The following is a 20,670-nucleotide window of genomic DNA, read 5'->3' as shown; positions in this document are numbered from 1 at the left end:
AAAAAAGTTATTTTCATTCATTATGTAATGTTTTAGTTTTGTTGATTGATGAGATATACTTTTAGTTTTAATCTTTAACCTAAACTCGAAGTCTTGAAGTTTAACTGGTTAAATAGTTGTCTATCATATAACTCACATATTTAGAAAAAATAAAAATGATAATATTATACTATATGATTTTTAATAACAATTATACGATAAAAGGAGTTTTTCATTTTACAAAAATAACAAATAAATTTCATTCCGTTTAGATTTTAGCATAGATAATAATAATGAGAATGAGAATGGAATATGAACAAATCAAACTATACTTCATTAGTCTTTTCCAAAGTTTAATTTTTTGATTTTCACAAATTAAAGAAAAAATAATGAAATTAAAAGGAGTATAAAAGTAAGTTTGGTGCTACGCTTGAAAAACTATAGAAGCTAGTTGATTCCCTCTCTCTCTCGCTCTGTCTCTGCGTGCAATTGTTGAGCGGCCAAGCGTTGTTCGTTTGATCAGCAGCTAATCTCAGCCTTCCGATTGGTGAGAGAGACTGATTCGATAGACTAGTAGACGTCTCCTTGGATTCATTGGGGCTCACGACAACGCCACAAACCTCTTTCCAGTTCCTTCCTCTGCCTCTTTCGATCACGGCATTTCCGGCCTCGTTCTGGTCGGTAACTTAGGTAGGTTAATTTCACTGTGGTTGTTGTTGATTTTCTATTGGCTGTTTAAACTTGTAATTTTTGGAGTTGGGGGTTTTCTAGGTTTAATTCTGGGTTTTTTAATGTTGGGCGTTTCTCCGTGTTGTGTTTTCTGTTTGGGAGCTAGATATAAAATGGAAGGAAAATGAGGGAAGGAAAAGGATTGAATTTTATGCTTTGTTCAGTTCGCCTTTGGTTCCTGAAAAAACTTTAAAATTTAGGTTTCTGGAATTGAGAATTTTCTGCTTTTATGGCCATCTTTCGTTATCTTATTGCTGGGTTGGTAAATGTTTGGTATTCCATAATTTCACCGTGGTGTTAATTTTTCTATTCTATTGCTTTCCCTGGGAACTGCGAATAGCCGTAAATCGAATTGGTTATCTCCTGTGTTCATATTTAATTGAACTTTTGCTTTTCCTTTATTTTTAATTTCCTGGGTTTTTGGCCAGGTAGGATACGTAGAATTTCATTGACCGGTTCTTTGGATTTGGCTATTAGTTTGAAGTTATCTTATTGGATTAGATGGATCAGATCTGAATTCCCTTTGATGTTTATGATTAAATTACATATTTTGGAAGGGTATGGGTCTTTTTACGTCGTGTGCCTTTTCGTGATCTGGAGATTTGGTGAATCTTTGTGTAATATTATTACTATTTCACTTCTAAAATAGTGCCGTTGGAATCAGTCCGCTGGTTATTTTGTATTGTGCTTACTGAATTTGGATCTGTCATTTGCAAGGTTAATATGTTTTTGACGGGATGTTGTGGTGAAGCTTAGGCGCTAGGCAATAGTCTAGCGGGGTGCTTCTTCTTTTTCCATCATAAATGGGCTGTTTTAGTTCTACCGTAAGAAAGCAGTTTGCTGGGTATGAGGACCCAGTAGTTTTGGCTTCACAAACGGCTTGTAAGTTCTTCAACTTTTTTTCTAGGACAATATTGAAGTAGTTTCTTTGCAATTTACATTTTTGGGCGGTGTGTATGTGTTACTTATTTTCGTCTCTATAAGTGAACCATCAGATTGCATAGGAATAAATACAGATAAACACATAAATCCACGTAAGGTTTGTCGAGATGTTCACTTTCCATTAAATTTACTGTAACTGTACAAAAATATAATTGGACCATTTTGAACCTAATAACGACTTCCCTAAGGTATAGATTTTCGTGGAAGAAAATGCTGCAAAAATAGTCAACACACTTGACACTTCCCAATGGTACAGAAAAATGTTGGTAAAGTTGCAAGTCCATAAAATCATTTGAGAGGTTTTAGGTATAGAAAGTCAACTGTGAGGATTAGTTTTAAAATTGTTTTAAATAAAAAAAGGTCATTATAAACCATAAATTGGTCTTAGAGACTTGAGAAAAATCTATAAAAATAGCATATAAGTTTCAAATGTCATTTTAGAGCTGTTAGCAAGGTTTCATAGTGAGAAAAAATGACAATCTGCATCAAAGGTAGGTCCTTGTTAAGTCAAATATGGTTCAATTAGGCGTCTGTAAGGTGACAATAAGTTTATTGGAAAGTGAATACTATAGCTAATTTTAGATAGGCCTTTGACTCTTTGTAGTTATCCCAAGTAAATATAGATCTAGCTAAAACTTTGGAGTTCCTCACAATTTAATCCATAATGTGGTGCTATTCTGGTGAATATAAATAGTCTTATTATATTGCCTATTTGTAGTACTCATGCTTTTCTTTCCCAAATATCTCCAGAATACTTTTTCCTTCTTAAATAGGGCGTGCAAAATTTTTCTGATGTTCATTATATTGGAATTTGTTTCTTTTCCTAAAATTTACAGGAAATTGTTTACTAGCCATTTTCCTTTTTCCAGTTAGTGTGAGTGAAGTTGAAGCACTGTTTGAGCTGTTTAGGAGCATTAGCAGTTCCGTGCTTGATGATGGACTAATAAACAAGGTAATGTGGTACTTGTAATCAAGGTATATTTTGTTTATATTATTGACCCTTATCTTTTAAATTAAAATGCCGAATGGATAACATTTAGGATGTCTTTTATATCTTGGGGTAAAATTACACTAAACACCCCTGGGGTTTTTCCTATTTACAGGGACTGCCTCTTGATTTTTAGAGATTACATTTGGTACCTTTGAGGTTTAAAAAGTTGAAACACTTTGCCCCGTGGTGGTAAATTTTGAGCTATACCCAAAATGCCCTCCTTCTCTCTCGGTCACCAAACCCCCTCTCTCTCCCTCTCTTCCCTTCCCTTCTCTCCTTCTCCGGTGATGGCGCTTCCCCCCCCCCCAAGTCTCTAGCTTTCACCCAGTGATGGTTGGGTTGAAAACCGAGCCATCCCTCCCTCCCTTGTTTCTTTTTAGGACCCTAGGTTTTGAATTTAGAATTTCTAGTTGACAGTCATGAAAGAAGGAAGAAAGAGAGGGAGAAAACAAAGAGAAGATTAGAGGAAAAATAGATAATAGAGAGATAAATGAGAGAAGTTAGGGAGAAGAACAGAGAATATATTGAGAGAAAATAGGAGAAACTTTCAATAATTTCTTGATTCTTAATAATCTCGGCATTGTGGTATAGCTTTATATATAAAGCTATCCAGTAGTTTTACAGAGCGGTTATCACTACTCCACTACTTCATAACTGTAAATAATACTCCACTACAAATAACTGCTTGTAATTCAAAGCAGTAATTGCAGCAAGTTTTAATGACCATTATGCCCTGAGATCCTCACATCTCTCTCTCTCTCTCTCTCTCTCTCTATGAAACATAAAAATTAAAAAAAAAAAACTCTGGTGCCAGAAAGGCAGAGACCACCACTGTTATTTTTAAATAATTTTTTTATAATTACAGATCTGTTTGGAAAAGGAGTAAAATAGTTATTTTTCCTTATCTTTTAATGTCGGGTGCTCACTATAATTTCTGGAAAACTAGGGGTGCCGAGTGTAATTTACCCTGTATTTTATGATCTATTTGTAAATAGTAGACTGGTAGCTGTTGTTCCTTTCAATCATTAATTGGTGATTTCGGCCTCCTACCGACCATGATCCACAATCCCTTTATGAGACCACCAGTGGTCTAGTCAAGTAGCATTAAGTCTTGTTTTATTTTCTCTCTCTGTAATAAAGAGACATTGAGAATTTGAGAGGACTTGGGCTGTAGCCTTTTCTATTCTTGTGACTTGTTTGGCTTATCTTCTGATGACATAGTTTTACATGTGAACATGGAGTTACTCACCATGGTAGGACCCTTGTATAATTGACATGTTATATAAATTCAGCAATGGAAATGTGCCATTGAGTAATCCCATGTTATGTTTACTTACTCTTTGTCTCTGTTGGTGCTTTTTTACTAATTTATTAGTGTATTTGTTGTCATTAAAATGGTCAGTAAAGAAATGGCTGTTGAAGTTTATTTATTTATTTTTCCAAATGTCTGTTTCTGCCTTCAAGACAATCCTATCCAAATAGAGGGAGAATAGATATATAAGATACCTAGAACTCAATTAGGCTGTACATTCCTAGAAAATCTATATGGTTTGAAAAGTTTGATTTTATGATTCTCAAAAATACATGATGAAAGTATATTTTTTTTAACTTCTGTTGTTTGTGCAACTGCATTCTAATTGATAAAATTAAGGTTAGGAACATATGCCTCAAGCAAATGCTCAAGTACCAGGCGCTAAGCACTAGCGTAGTCTATGCAATACTGACAGGAAATATTTTGAGTGTCCTTAAAGAGAGGTTTTGGTTCAGAGCGGGAAAGTAGTTAGACAGTTCACACTGTTTGAAAGTCTGGTTCCTGTTTCCTTTTCCCCAGTTTGCCTATAATATTTGCAAGTTGAAGTGTACGATATGAAAGGGTTTTGACTTGTAGATTGGTAATTTGCATACAAAGAGACAGGCATATAATTTTGTCTTTTAAGAGTCGGTTTTATTGTAAGTACATGATGCAGAACCCGAAAGCAAAAACACTTGAAGAACTCAATATTCAATATCAATAATCAAAGTCTGCTTAATAATACATCTCTAAAGGATATATATAGACTATAAATCCTCCCTAATTAGGAAACATATTAAAGACCAAAATCATAACCTAACTAGAATGGAAATATAATCTCCCTAAAATTCCTTGGGAAAGAAATAAACAAAGAAGGAAATAAAATATACTAAGACAAATATATATTTTTTATTTTCTATATTTTTCCCTAGAATAATATTTCTCATAAAATTTCCTTGCTTGTCCCGCATCAGTACAACTGCAGAAAGTCTGAAGAGATCAAGCAGAAAAAGTGAAGTATCAACAAAAACATTACATCCATTGAATGGCTAGTGAGTCTGCTCAGACAAATGGCCTGGAATCTGTTAGAATGGGGCTGAAATTCAAAGGGGTATTTGATGATAAACATTATACTGAGGATAAGAACCCAAGAGCTATCTGCTTATGAGAATCAAGTCATTAGTGGCACTAGCCTGATTGTGTTTGTTATCAACAAATATTGGTTTGTCTACCTTTTATTAGATAGCAAGGCCCAATAGGTAAACTATTTGCTAAGTTTTTGTCATAGGAATCTTTAGATTGATGGTGGGTAACCAAGAAAAACTGAAATTGTTTAGTGTATGGATTGTTCCAATTAATGTTGCCCTAAGTAACATAGATGATATTTTTTAAGGTTGGCATTATGGCATAAACACACACCTGTCTATGGTGAGGGTGAGCCTTATGGGGTGAGTTATAGAAACAGCTTCTTTGTAAAGCTGCGATAAGGCTGCTTACAAAATGTGATTCGTCCCTCACGAAGTGGTGAGCCATGTGCACTAGGGATGGCTTTTTATGGTTATTGATGGTATTTCATGTATTATTCATTGTCCAATAAATATTAAATTGTATGAATTTCAGTTCTTATTTGCTATTGGATGTTTTTATCGGATATGCAGGAAGAGTTTCAATTGGCTCTATTCAAGAATAGAAAGAAAGAGAATCTTTTCTCTGACAGGGTATGATGCTTTACTATTTTGTTGTCACTTGAGATCATTTGGTTGTTGTTATACTGTCAAAGTCATGTTGGTTTTGAACAAGTGATGTGAAAATGGCTATTTGGGAAAATGGTTTTGAATGAACTGATGTGAAAATAACTTTCTGATAATTCGGGAGGGAGTCAAGTTTTGCCTTGTGATTTAAACTATCCGTTAGGGGTAGGTGGATTCATAATCCGTGTAGGTTTAAACTCTAGGGAATGCTAGTTTGCTTGCTAATTTACTAAACAATATAAATTGGAGGTTTTTCGCTTCTTTTTTTGTCCATACACTAGTAGCTGCTCTGGCCAATACGTGGCAAGAATGGAAAATTTTCCCTAGGTTATATAATGTGGTCATTATTTGTTACTATGAATTATCCATCAACATAAATGGTAATTGTACTCACATTAACTGTCTTGCCAATCAAGGTTTTTTTTCCCCCTACTCAATGCCACCTAGTGGGATTGAGGATAGATATGTTGTTGTTTTTTTGTCCTTTCATTTTTCTTTTTGTCTTTCTTGTTAGTACCTTGGCAACTGAGGGGGTAATTCTGCTCCAAAATGCCATGACCGGACAGTTACAGTGTAATAAGAGAAGCTGAGGGTCCTTTAGGGATGTCTTGGGCTTCAATTTTTGTTTTTGTTTTTTAGCATGACTTGCATAGGCCTGCTTGTGTTTAGTTGGATGATAAATGCACTTGATTGACGAATTATAAATGTGGATTAAGCTAGCTGGTCAAGAGAAACTTTGTGTAGTCTGAAAACTTTTTGTACAAATTCTGTTGCATCTAAAGATTATGTTCCTTGTGCAAATCATTTCTCTCTCTTTTTTAGATTGAATAAATTTCACATGCAGATATTTGATCTATTTGATGTTAAGCGGAAGGGGGTCATTGATTTTGGTGATTTTGTTAGATCACTCAATGTATTCCATCCAAATGCCCCACTAGAACATAAAATAGACTGTAAGTTGAAATACTGAACATTGCCTTAGATTGCAATGTAATCTCCATTTAATTATACTCAACTATTGCATTTCATGGCAGTTTCTTTTAAACTCTACGATTTGGATGGGACAGGATTCATTGAACGACAAGAGGTATGATGGTGCTTGTATGCCCTTACTAACAAATATTAGGTTATTTTGATATTTTATGTGAAGAAACATCATATGATCTGATGGTATATTAGAGTTCCCATAACCTAAGGTGGGTAATATAAATTTTCCCATGTGGTCTCACAATATTTCTGTAATATATGGTTATGCTGAGACACATTGACATCTCATCTGTTTCTTCCCAAAATGAACTCATTAGTGCTACAGGGATGAGCGTTATGTGACAAAGCTCTTCTTTATTTCAGCGATGATGCTATAATTTTATTTCTTAACCCCTTTTTTACTTCACATTATATTCACATAATTTATATGCATCTGCCTTCTTGGATCTTCTCTCTAGTTAGTTATTCTAGAAATAAATCAATTGTATTTACTTGGTTGAAAGACAATAGGAGCATTTTTTATTGGCTTCAATTTCACCTAAGAAGCACATAAACTTCTACAAGGATGTTGTGTCATATGTTGCTGCCTCTATTCATTTAAATGCGTGTTCACACTTGCCCTAGCATGTCTTGTTACTTTTCACTTTTTTTTTGGGAACATGGGAAACAATTGTAAATGTCCACGCATTTGAATCCACAACCTCATACTTGCTATGAGTGTTAGTCATCACCTGAGCCCACCCTTGGGGACAATTTAACTGTGGGCAGTCTCGTACACTGGTGGGGAGATCCTGTTTAGCATAAAACTTATTGAACTGAACATTATAACTTCTTTACTACCTCACACATAACAGAAATTTGAGACACTTGTCTCTATCATGAGGTCTTGTGTGTCCGTCTAATGTCGGACAACACTGAGAATGAATCTTAAGTCCTAAAACATTGTGAGTGTTGAGAGTAAAATAATTATATAAAAGATAAATTTAATCATTTATCTAACAATTTAAGCTTTTAGATGAGATAGTGATTGGGTATTCAGCATGGTATCAGAGTAGGTAAAGGTTCTGAGTTCAAACCTCATAACCAACCCAACCCAATATTTAAATTATCGCACGTGGTTGGACCTATTGTACATTAAAGCCTGATCACACGTGAGGGGGCATGTTGAGAATAAATAATAATATAAAAGATAAAGTTAATACTTTATCTAATAGTTTAAAGTTTCAGATGAGACGGTGGTTAGCTATTCAACAGAGAGCAAATCTCAATGGGAAAAAAAATCTCTATATGCCAACTCAAAAATCAATTTCAAAGCTGCCACTAGGAAATATAATTAATATGCCAAAGGGTGAACCTTGATAGCAATGATATTACTCCTTTATTAGTTCAAATAACCATTTTGTAAAACAATGGTAAAGTTGGGTACAAAAACAATCTTCCCCCAATTCTTCCAAAGCAAGGAGCCTTGTGCATTGGAGATGCACTTTAATTGAATTGCAATATGCTATTTTCCTAGTTTATACATTGATGTGATTTTCTTAAAATTTATCGTAAACTTTTCTAGAACTTTCAAGGCCCCAGATTTTTGGTCATTTATTTTGCCTCGATTGAATTGAGTTTTAGTCGGTTGATTAGCTTTAGATCAAGTTTAGATCAAAGGTTGCTCTAAAACCAATTGATGTAGGACAACATCAAGAACATATTCTCAAGTCCTAAAGCACTAACAACTAATCTAAACTGCGAACAAATCTTTTGATATCAACTCAACAATCAATCTTAAAGAACTTTTCGATACAATAAAAAATTGTTATATAGGGTGTCAACAAACTTATCAAGGTTACAACTTTGAATTAGGTAAACAAGGCTGCATACAAGAACAAATCTCCCCCAACCCATGCATAGTGAGGACCCTTGTGCATTGTTGGTGTCCATTTCATAGATGTTAAAGACGCGCTTAGGCTCAAGGTGCCTTAAGGCACCAGTTTAACGCCTTGACTAGGCCAAGGCGACGTGTTTTTTGGGAGGTGCTCGCCTTGCACGCGAGGCGCACCTTTAACATCTATGGCCTACTGCGTGGATGCTAATTTTTTGCATTGTTTGGATGATTTTGCTTTGGATATAAAAAAGTCACCAACTCTCTTTTTAATCCTCTCTCTTCTATCTCTGCAAACCAGCTATTGTCCACTTCCCCCACCCCATTGTCCACCATCATCTTGTGTAATTTCTTCTTCTTCTTCTTCCTTGTTCTTCTTGGATCTGATTTCTTCCCCTTTCTTTTCTCTGTTCCAACGCTGCGACGTCTATTGTTGCTGCTGTCATTCACCTTCATTGTGACTTGCTGCCACCACCACCACTTGTTACGCAGGCAGTCTACTAAGAGTTGCTTTTTAAAAATTTTGCTAATTAAGACCTTTAAATTGTAAGTTCATTTCAGCTGTAGCCTTAGGCGCTAGGTGGACCAGTAGGTTGGTTAGAATTAAGTTGTTACACGGTTAAGGGAGAGGGCCCCATCTGTTGGGGGAATATTTCCTCCAACGGCCTTATAAAGGTACCTGCCGTGTGATGTAGTGGCATGCTAACAATCAAGAAGATTCTATTTTCCAGCTGCCCTCTCTCTTTCTCTCCTTTTCACTCTCGTCTATCTCTCCCTCTTCTCTCCTTCTCTCAAATTCCTTGCTGTCTTCTTCTTTCCGACGACTCCATATCAAGTGGAGTTCTGAATCTCTTCTGCAATCCCCTCGGAATTGTGGTAAAAGCCTCAACAATCGCAACAGGGTTGTGACATATTGGTATCAGAGCTCTGTTATGGTCGGTGGGTGGAAAGGATAACTTATGGCTGAGGGAACACGTATGAAGAACTTCGAAACCCAGTTGTAGCAAACTGGGGTGGTGGTAGCGGAATGTCAAAATAAGATGGAGCAATTGGAGCTGGGTACAACTCGGAATCAGGAGGAGATCCTTGCGCTGGATCGCCGGGTGGAGAACGCCATGGGTGGAATGGAGAGGAGGTTGGAAGAGTCCATTACGCGGGTACGGGAGGAACTGGGTGCACAAATGCAACAGTATATGGCCATGTTAAGCCGACAACAACCGATAAGGCTAGCACCTGATTTTCCTCTGAGGGAAGGGATAAATCCTATCCTTCAGAGGGACAGAGCTAGTTGAGAGCTGGAGATACATGAGGAGGAGATTAACCAAGGTGGTAGAGAAGATACTGGGAAGGGGACCCAGGGGCCCAATGAACCATCAACCACAGGGGTTTCCTCTCCCTAGGATGGAAATCCCAGTGTTCGAAGGGATTAACCCACAATGGTGGATAAGGAAATGCGAAAGGCTGTTCAAATGGTATAATATCCTAGAGTTGTAGAAGGTGCCTTTGGCAGCTGCCTACTTCAATGAGGAGGTTGATGCCTGGTATCAAGGAGTGATACAGCTAAGGAGAAACCAGACGTGGGGGGAGTTCACAGAGGCTCCATGTGGGAGGTTTGGAGAAAGAAGCATGGCTGACATTGTGCCAAAATTTTGTTTTTTATACTTCTTTTTGCTAATTCAACAAGTGGTACATCGTAGTAATAATGTTCATAGTCTTTTCTCCTAAAACAACTTTAGCTGTAATAATTCTGTCTCCTAGTCTCTTCACATCCACTACCCTAAAAATTTTATGCATAATAATCCCCACATTGTTCTTTGCCTAATCCTTATTCATCATTGATTCAATACAACCCCTATCTAACCGAAGCCTATTTTGTGTCAAGTTACTTGAGTGGCCTCAATGATGAATTAAGATCGATGGTAAAGGTACTTAGACCCCAAATTGTAGCTCAAGTATCGGAAGATGCCTGATTATAGGAATTAGTTGTAGAAGCCTTGTTGAAGAAACAAAGGCAACAGACAAAGGGGATGGTGGCAGGGACCCAAAATGGAGTAGGGAGGTATCTTAATTGTGAAGTAGGTAGGGGTACCAGCGAGGTGAAGGGAATTGTGGGTCAAAGCACAACACCCTCGGGAGATCAATTGAGGGAGCAAAGAATATTAGCAGGATTATGCCTCTGGTGTGGAGACAAGTACGACCCTGGCCAGCCCTACAAGGGGCAGATCCTGTTGCTAGAAGGGAATGAAGGTAGTGACTAGGAGATGGAAGAAGAAGATGGGGGCGACGAGGTATGGAAGGCAACGGAGAAATATCTATTCATGCCCTGAAAGGAGTGGCCAATAATAAAATTATTAAGGTAGGAGGGCAGGCCAAGGGCAACAACCTGATGATTCTGATTGATAGTGGGAGTACCCACAATTTTATCGATGAGAACACTACTAGAAGGTTGAAATGTCAGTTGATGGGGACGCCTCCCTTGAGCGTAATAGTGGCTAATGGCCAGAAGGTGTTGAGCACTTCGGCCTGCAATGGGTTCTCGTGGGAGATGCAAGGGGAGAAATTTGTATCTGATTTAAGGCTGCTGCAATTGGGAGGCTGCAATATGGTCTTGGGGGTGGATTGGATGAAGGGAGTAAGCTCTATTAGTTTTGATTTTAACCGTATGGAAGTATCCTTCGAGAAGAAGAGCAAAAGAATGACCATCACGGGCGGAAAAGAAGCTGGGATGTGTAAGCTAATGTCAGGGAAAGGTCTGAGGAGAGTCATGAAGGGGAAGTGGGTTCAATGGGCACAACTCTTTTCAATAGTGGCCAAGGAAGACACACTTGAGGAACAAGGAGAGCTAAGGCAATCTTACCTGACAGTCAGCAACCGGGAAGAACCTCCTGACCAGGTAACACATTTGGCATTACTTGATGATTTATTGGTGAAATATGAGGACTTCTTTGTAGAACCAAGATCTCTACCCTCTAACCGACTGTTTGACCATTCGATTAACTTCAAACCAAATACAGAACCAGTTAACATTAGAGCCTATCGATACCCACCTATCCAAAAGAATGAGATTGAGAGGATGGTTAGAGACATGCTTCAACAATCCATTATCAAGCCCAGCCAAAGCCCCTTTGCTTCCCCTATTTTGTTGGTGAAAAAGAAGGATGGAACGTGGTTGTTTTGTATAGTCTACCTCCACTTGAATTCTATCACAATTAAGGATAAATTTTCCATACCCTTGGTGGAAGATCTCTTGGATGAACTCCACAATGCCCAATTCTTTTCCAAACTTGATTTGCGCTCGGGTTATCATCAAATTAGGATGAAACCCGAGGATACTCCTAAGACTGCATTCAAAACCCACCATGGCCACTTCGAATTTCTGGTAATGCCATTTGGGCTTACCAACACCCCAGCTTCCTTTCAATCACTCATGAACCGCATCTTTGAGCCCCACTTATGGAAATTCATTTTAGTTTTCTTCGACGATATTCTTATCTATAGCTCCACCTTCGAACAACACCTACTGCACTTGCAAACCACCCTAGACATTCAGTCCCACCAATTATTCATTAAGAAATCCAAGTGTGAGTTTGGTCAAGGACAAGTAGAGTATTTGAGGCACATAATCTCTAAGGGTAAGGTGAGCACTGACCCAAAGAAGATCGAGGCTATGGTGTCCTGGCCAAGGCCCACAACAGTGAGGGCCCTAAGGGGATTTCTTGGGCTAATAGGTTACTATCGGCGGTTTGTTAAGAACTATGGAGTTATCAGCCATCCTCTAACTGAGTTGTTAAAAAAAGGAGAATTTAATTGGGGCTCCAAGGAAGAAAAGGCATTCGAAGAGGTGAAGGGGGCCATGAGTCGGGTGCTTGAGTTGAAGCTGCCAGATTTTGATAAGCCTTTCACCCTGGAAACTGATGCTTGTGGCATTGGTATTGGGGCGGTGCTGGCACAGGGAAGGCCTATTGCTTTCCTAAGCCAAGTGCTAGGCCCTAGACATTCTGGGTTAAGCATTTATGAGAAGGAATTTTTGGCAGTCCTAATGACAGTGGATAGATGGAGGCATTATTTGGAAGGGGGGCGATTTATCATCAAGACGGACCACAAAAGCCTGAAGTACTTATTGCAGCAAAAGCTTCAAACGCAGCTGTAGCGCAAGGGAATGGTCAAGCTCATGGGATTTGATTACACGATACAATATAGAAAAGAAAAAGAAAACGTAGCAGCGGATGCTCTTTTTCGGTGCCATGAAGAGGAAAGCATTGCAGCAGTCACAATAGTGACTCCACAGTGGTACAAGGAAGTGATCAACAGCTATGTGGGAGACCAAAGAATTATGGCCTTGTTGGAAAAACTGACTGTGAGGCAAGAAGAGGTGGAGGGATATACTCTAAAGGAGGGAATGCTGAGGTATCAGGGACGTGTAGTGATTGGGGACAGGGTTGAGCTAAAAAGAAAGATCATGTAAGCCTTGCATGAGTCACCATTAGGGGGCCATTCGGGTGAACAAAATACGTATGTGAGGGTTAAGGGGATATTCTATTGGCCAAGGATGAAGGCGGAGGTCAAGGAGTTTGTGCGAGGTTGTGATCTATGCAAAAGGTGTGAAACAAAGCGGGTACCCTACCCAGGACTACTACAACCCCTACCCATCCCAGAACAAGCTTGGTCGAGTGTGTCAATGGATTTCGTGGATGGGTTACCTAGATCAAAGGGTAAAGACAGTGTGTTGGTGGTGGTGGATCGGTTTACCAAATTCACCCACTTCATCGGATTGTCCCATCCTTATACAACTTAGGAGGTTGCAAGGTTATTCCTAGATCACGTGGTCCAGCTGCATGGGGTTCCCCAGAATATAATCTCTGATAGGGATAACATTTTCACCAACCTGTTATGGCAAGATTTGATGAAATCGTTGGGAATAGACCTACGGTTGTCCACGGCATACCACCCTCAAACGGATGGCCAAATCGAGAGGGTGAATCAATGCCTTGAGACCTATCTAAGGTGTATATGCCTAATGCGACCCAAAGAATGGCATAAGTGGTTATCCTTGGCGTAGTGGTGGTATAACACCACCCTACATTCAGCTATTAGAGTAACCCCCTTCGAAGCTCTGTTTGGGTACAAGCCACCTGTGCTACCAGCAATAGGAGGGGGATCGAAACCAGCCACGATAGAAGACTACTTACAGAAAAAGAGGGAAGTGACTCAGCAAATGAAACAAGAGCTGGCCTTTGCCCAGCATCGCATGAAGCAGTATGCGGACAAGAAGAGGACGGAAAGGGAGTTTGAGATTGGAGAGGAGGTGTATCTAAGACTGAAACATCCACAACTGAGGTCACTAACACAGGGGAAGGCTACCAAGCTTAGCCCCAGGTACTTCGGGCCCTTCCCTATAACTAACAAGGTGGGAAGAGTGGCGTACCGATTGCAACTATCGGCCGACACTCACATCCATCTTGTATTTCATGTTTCACTACTAAAGAAGTCAATTGGGGGGCAACCAACAAGTTCCATGCTGCCATCTTTACCCAAGGGGAGTGAACAAGCTGTGGAGCCAGAGGCCATACTCGAGAGATGAGTAATCCAGCAAGGAGGGGTGCCCTTAATCCAAGTCTTGGTTAAATGGCAAGGAAACACTACGGAGGGCAACACATGGGAATACCTCCTCGAACTGCTCTAGAAGTTTCCCCGCGCGGTTAGCCTACTCAATCTTCCTTGAGGATAAGGAAGCATTCAAGAGAGGAGCATTGTTACGCAGGCAGTCTACTAAGAGTTGGTTTTTAAAAATTTTGCTAATTAAGACCTTTAAATTGTAAGTTCATTTCGGCTATAGCCTTAGGCGCTAGGTGGACCAGTAGGTTGGTTAGAATCAAGTTGTTACACGGTTAAGGGAGAGGACCCTGATAGAATTGAACTGATATGGCACACACCAAGAGGGGGGGTGAATTGGTATAATTAAAAAAATTTCTTTTGAGAAGCAAAAATACTTTCGTATGGTGAAGAATAAAAATGAAATTTTATCAATGAATAAACAAAGTCAATAGAGCAAAGATGCAAGCGTAAAAGAGAAAAGATGAAGAGCAGTGAAGACACAGATTTATAGTGGTTCAGCCTTCCAAGCTTAGTCCACTACCTTAGCTATCCACTAAGGATTTTAAAACCAACTTCACTATCAAACCCCCTACTCAATACGAGCAGGTCCTCTAGTCCTTGACTAGGCAGTGTACAACCTACCAATTTAATGGGCCCTCTAGTTACTGCTAGGAAAAATACAGAAATTGAAGTAGAGATTCTAAGAGTACAACTCTTAGTTACAAGCTCTCTCTTTAAATGAATGATCGAGGCTTAAAAGTAATAGAACAGTAAGATATCAAAGCCTCTTAAATGAAAATACAGAGAGAAAAAGTTAAAAGCTCGATGTAACAGTGAAGGCACGGTAGTTCAAGATATTCAATATTTTTCAGCAGCCTTCAATGCGTCTTCAACCACCTATTTATAGTTAATGGTGGGCAAGCTTGAATTTTGGACTGTTGTGGGTGGTTGAGCGAGCATTTAATGTGCCAAAAACTAGCCGTTATAAGTTTTTGTGAAACACATAGTTGACAGAGAAAATAGGTTAGTTGACTATTTCATCAAATAAAGCTAAGCATAGTCGACAGACAGAAAATGATAGTCGACTATTTCTAATACAAAAATTCCATAGCCGACAGATACATAGACATAGTCGACAGATATAAAAATATGAAGAGGATTTTGAATTTTATGAACAAAAATAGTCGACAGATGAAAAGCCATAGTCGACTATCCTTACATGATAGTCGACAGATCCAAAAATAGTCGACAGATACAAGATATAATCGACAGACTAAACAAGTATAGTCGACTATCCTTATGCATAGTCGACTATCCTTATAACATAGTTGACTATATTCAGGCATAGTCAACAACATTAAACCACATAGTCGATTATCCTTTTGAAAACATTGAAAACTTAACAAATCCTCATTTTGATTCTTTTGAAAGCAAGTTGAGATTATCAAAAGTATATTTTGAAATAAACCTCACTCAACCATACTCAATATTTTTTCTATAGGTTTTTGTACCTTGCTTCAAAACTCATATATTAAAAATTTATTTTTTCATTCATATAATCCATATAGTAGAGATTGATTTTCATATAGTCATTATCAAAACCATTTTATTACTAAGAGTAAAATATCAGACCCCATCTGTCAGGGGAATATTTCCTCCAACGGCCTTATAAAGGTACTTGCCGTGCAATGTAGTGGCATGCTAACGATCAAGAAGATTCTATTTTACAGCTGCTCTCTCTCTTTCTCTCTCTGTCACTCTAGTCTATCTCTCCCTCTTCTCTCCTCCTCTCAAATTCCTTGTTGTCTTCTTCTTTCCGACGCCTCCATATCAAGTGGAGTTCTGAATCTCTTTCGCAATCCCCTCAGAATTGTGGTAAAAGCCGCAACAGGGTTGTGACACCACCACTTCTTCTTCTGATTTGAACCCAGAAGATTTGGCTTTTGGCAATGAAATTAGATCTGGATTTTATCTCTGCTTCTAATTTTTCTAGTGGCAATGAAATTAGATGGATCCACCAAATCACTGGGATGAGATGAACCCAGTGATCTGCTGGGTTCATCACACATGTGATTCAACACCCCAGCAAATCAGTGGAGTGTTGAATCATCCCCAACACACCCAGTCTCCAAAGCCATCACTGAAGTTTTATTTTTAAAAAAAATTGTATAGACATAAAATATTTATGTTTGTATATTATATATAGTATTTTTACAATGTTTGAGACTTTGAGTTTGAATTTTGATGATGTTTCTAGTTTAGAATTTGTATGATGAATGAATCAACTTTGATGTTGTTAGTTTAGAATTTGAAAATGATGAATCATGAATGATATGCATATGTTATTATTGATAATTTGATAGTTGTTTATGCTTTGCAAGATTTTGAGTTTTTTTTCTAAAAGGTGTGCCTCACTTTGCAAAGGCATGCCTCAGGCTCCAGGACCCTTTGCGTTTCGATGCGCCTATTAACTTTTAGAACTATGGTCCTTTTTAATTAGTGAACTTTCCTAAAAATCCCCAATGCCTAGATTTAAGACTCTCATCGTCATCACTTAAACAAATTAGAAGTTAGAAGTGTAATAGAAGTTTAAAAGAATAAGTGGGAACTTAATGTAAATAACTAAGTAGAGAGAGTTACTAGATCTCAACAATAACAACAAGAACTCATCCCCCACAACACTCTCCTCCACCCCCCCCCCCCCAAGAAAATAAATAAATAAATAAAACCTTAATACCACTAAGTGGTTGGCTTTGAATTCCAAAACTTTTTATGATTAGAGTTTTTCTAAAACTGATGTTAAGATTTTATTTCACTTATTATGTAGACTGAGTTATTATGATATATGCATAAAAGATGTATAATTTATTATTTTGATGCGTCTCTGCTATGTTGTGTCCTAAAATTTTGAAAATTACAGTTGGGGTGTACTACTTTCGTGCCATGTCTGTGTCTGTATTCATGTTTCCTAGAGTTTCACTGTTCTTGTATAATATATCCTTGCCAACTTAATTAACTGGTCCATCATTTGCCCCATCCTTTCTAGAAGATTTATCTGTTGCTGCTTGCTGGTAATTTTTTATTTTTTCAATTTTGAGAAGCTTCATCTCTGAGATTAATCAGTTTTTTCATTATTTTGTCCTTTTGAAGCCCAAAACATATTTGAAGTATATATTCTTTAGAAGATATGCACCAGAGCACTTCTTCTCCAAACTTGCTTGATTGTTATATTTTACTGAAATCTGTTTGCAGGCATCTTAATAGCATGTGATTTTCTCAGGTCAAGCAAATGTTAATTGCACTACTGTCTGAGTCCGAGATGAAGCTGGCTGATGAGACCATTGAGATAATTCTAGATAAGGTTAGTGGATACTGGTAGTTGGATATTTGAGGATCAAAAAGAACTCTCTCCCTCTAAACCTCAGTATTCGTGCCCTTTTTATGGAACTATTCAATCGATGTCCAGATAATTTGAATTGTCTCCCTCATTGGAATTTGGACTTTAATATTGAACACTCAAATAGAAGTCAGAAGTAATAGAAATTCATAAAGGAGAAGCCTATCCATTCCATCGTTAGGGAGGTTTAATTTTTCTGCAATTTTATGTCTGATTGGGATTAAAGTGAAGCAAAAGCCTGATGTGAATAATGCTTGGCCAATGTGCTTTGGTTATCGAAAAAATTGGGGTTAATACACATTGCAAAAATCTAACCGTAGGACTGGCAAAAAGATGTAACTGTAAGCTTGATTAAATTAGGGAGTAAAGTGAGATTCAGATACAGTATGTAGGCGTAAAGTGTATTTAACCCAAAGAATAATTACTTCTTGATTTACGAACGGGAGTTCATTGGCCTTATTTCCCTGATTCCTGAATAATTTGATATCTTCGATCAATCATCCAAAAAGAAAGGGAGATTATGGAAAATGTTACTCAAATAATCAAAGATGGGATGCTTAAAGTGGAGTGGAGAAGTGAACTAAAATTTCTTTAAAGCTAAAAGGGAAATTTATTGAATAGGAAATAGCTATATGAGTATTTTATTGAATGACTCAAAATGTTTGGCAGTTAAGCGTCAACGTGCGCAAAATGTGAGCATAACTGATATGTTGGTGTTCTTAAATTCTGTGTGCAGACATTTTCAGAAGCAGATGCAGATGAGGATGGGAAGATCGACAAATCGGAGTGGCAGAATTTTGTCAACCGAAACCCTTCGTTGTTAAAGATTATGACGCTTCCATACCTAAGGTAATCCAAGGCAGTTAATTATGTGAAATCTGATTTTTAAAAGGATTCATCATCAACGTGATGCGTTTGCAATTGCAGGGACATAACCACAACATTTCCGAGCTTTATATTTCATTCAGAGGTCGATGAGATTGCTACATAACAACTTAATATATTAGAGGAAGAGGAGCCTAGCCGCCACCTACCCAACACTTTTTGTCTGGGATTGGAAAGGTGTTTGTAATTTAGGATAACTGATTTTAATTTGCCAGTATTATTATCTTTGTAAAGTTGATATTTTTGAACTTTGATGTCAAAGCTCGACCCCTTCCTATTTGGGCATTTCCTAGTTTTTGCGTTTCCTCTTTTCGTAGTGCCGTCTGTAAATCCATCATTCACTATTCATGCATTATGCTAATATATTTACATGTGTTTAAATTTCAATTACCAAATCATAATATAACATATATAACAACTTAATGATATCTATCCATGCTATATTGTGTAGGATCTTATTTATTAGGAGAGCGCAGTAGAACTGGCCAAATTATGCATGTCTTAATTCACAATCTTTCTCTTGATAATAAAGGTAATGACTAAGTCTTTCTTTGGACCGACTCTGGGAGTAGAGAAAGAAAATAAGATATTTTAAGGTAATATTTGTTAATTTTAATTTGTTTGTTAAATTTAAATAATTTTTTTTGTCATTGGTACATCTTTATGTAGTCCAAAGAGTACATAAAGGTGTACCAATAGTATTTTTCTTATATAAAAGCCTCACCCTTATCTGTTTCTTTTCTTTTAACTGTTCATCTTCTTCTCTTTTGTTTTAATTTCTGTTTCATTTCTCTGCTGTTCATCTTTGTTTCATCTTTTGTTTCACACTTGCACGGAAACAGTAGAGGGAAGGTAAGGTAAAGTCTTGATAATCTCTTCATCTTCTGCAAAGTCTTATGTTCATCTTTTTTTCCTGTATAATCTTCATTTCCTGTTCATATTTGTTTATTTCCTCCGGTTGTCGCCACTGCTGCAACCAACTTCGTCTCCGGCCGTCGCCTTACTCCGATATTTATCTATTTACTTCTTTTATTATTTCCGCCACAAAGGGTTTTTGTTATTTCTGTTTTGGGAAATTTTATTCGCAACCATCAAAATTAAGCCACTCCCGCCAAAAGTCACTAACATCTACTAAAATTTCTATTTTACCCTCAACAATGCCACAACCACACCCATCTCTCTCTCTTACATCCATTTCCCTCTCTCTCTTGGAATATATATATACACACAAACACATATATATATACATATACTCACACACCTATATATATATACACACAGACATGGTTGCGGCCATGGCAGCTATCGCCAGCTACCATGGTCGTGGCCATCTTTTGCGACTAATGGCGGTCGCCATGTCGCTATTATCGTTGGGGGAACTCTTGAACCCATATACATACATAGACATATATAATCAGACACACACACACATATATATATATATACACGAAAGAAGCGGCCATGGGGGCGGTTATGGCCACCGGATGTGCCCCTCGAACCTTGGGGTTCGGGGGCATCTCCGGTGACCATGGCTGTTCCCATGGCCACCTCTTTCTATATATATATATGTGTGTGTAATTATATTTCTGTGTCTGATTGTATATGTGTTTTTATATATGGGTTTAGGGGTTCCCCTGATGACGATGGCAGCATTGCGGTCGTCGTCAGTCACGAAAGATGGTTGCGGCCATGGTGGGCGACAACAACTGTCATGTCTATGTGTATATATATAGGGGTGTGTGAGTGTATGTATATATATGTGTGTGTTTGTATGTATATTCGGGGGAAAGAGAGGGAGATGGGTGTGAGAGAGATAGGTATGGCTGTGGGGTTGTTGAGAGAGATGCGTGGATGATTTTGTTACATTATTATAATGGAATATAATATTTATTTTTGAAAAAAAATTATAGTTTGCCAGTTGGGTCGCAAATAGTTGTGTTAATTTTAATCATCAATTATAAATTTGTTGTTGATGTTAACCACGCAACTTATTGTTGTTGTGTAGTTAATTTGATATTAGAGATATTTTGATAAAAAAAAATTCCTTATTTTGTATTTATCATATGCATTAATAAATACATAAAAATTTATAAATGGATCCAAAAAAATTTAACAAATAATCTGATAGAAATATTAGAATGTTTTCTATCCTTGTATTGACTATTCTATATATTAGTTCATAAAATATTCAAAATTTATTTTAATATAATCTTATTTTACTCATTTGAACAAACGCTACCTAAATGAAAA

At 37.6% G+C, this 20,670-nt stretch overlaps 1 protein-coding gene across 1 annotated transcript; it reads left to right on the top strand.

The window, feature by feature from the left end:
• The first annotated feature begins 420 nt into the window (after nt 1-420).
• Nucleotides 421-18,807, top strand: LOC127786881 (calcineurin B-like protein 1). The gene is made up of 9 exons (XM_052314594.1): nt 421-669; nt 1,426-1,590; nt 2,520-2,602; nt 5,591-5,650; nt 6,528-6,636; nt 6,718-6,770; nt 17,419-17,499; nt 18,272-18,384; nt 18,463-18,807. The coding sequence occupies exons 2-9, from the start codon at nt 1,512-1,514 to the stop codon at nt 18,524-18,526; spliced, it is 642 nt and encodes a 213-aa protein (XP_052170554.1). The 5' UTR covers nt 421-669; nt 1,426-1,511; the 3' UTR covers nt 18,527-18,807.
• Nucleotides 18,808-20,670: the final 1,863 nt, after the last annotated feature.

The sequence above is a fragment of the Diospyros lotus genome, chromosome 12 (genome assembly GCF_014633365.1).
Source record: "Diospyros lotus cultivar Yz01 chromosome 12, ASM1463336v1, whole genome shotgun sequence".
NCBI lineage: Eukaryota > Viridiplantae > Streptophyta > Magnoliopsida > Ericales > Ebenaceae > Diospyros > Diospyros lotus.
This window is presented reverse-complemented; position numbering and strand designations above follow the sequence as displayed.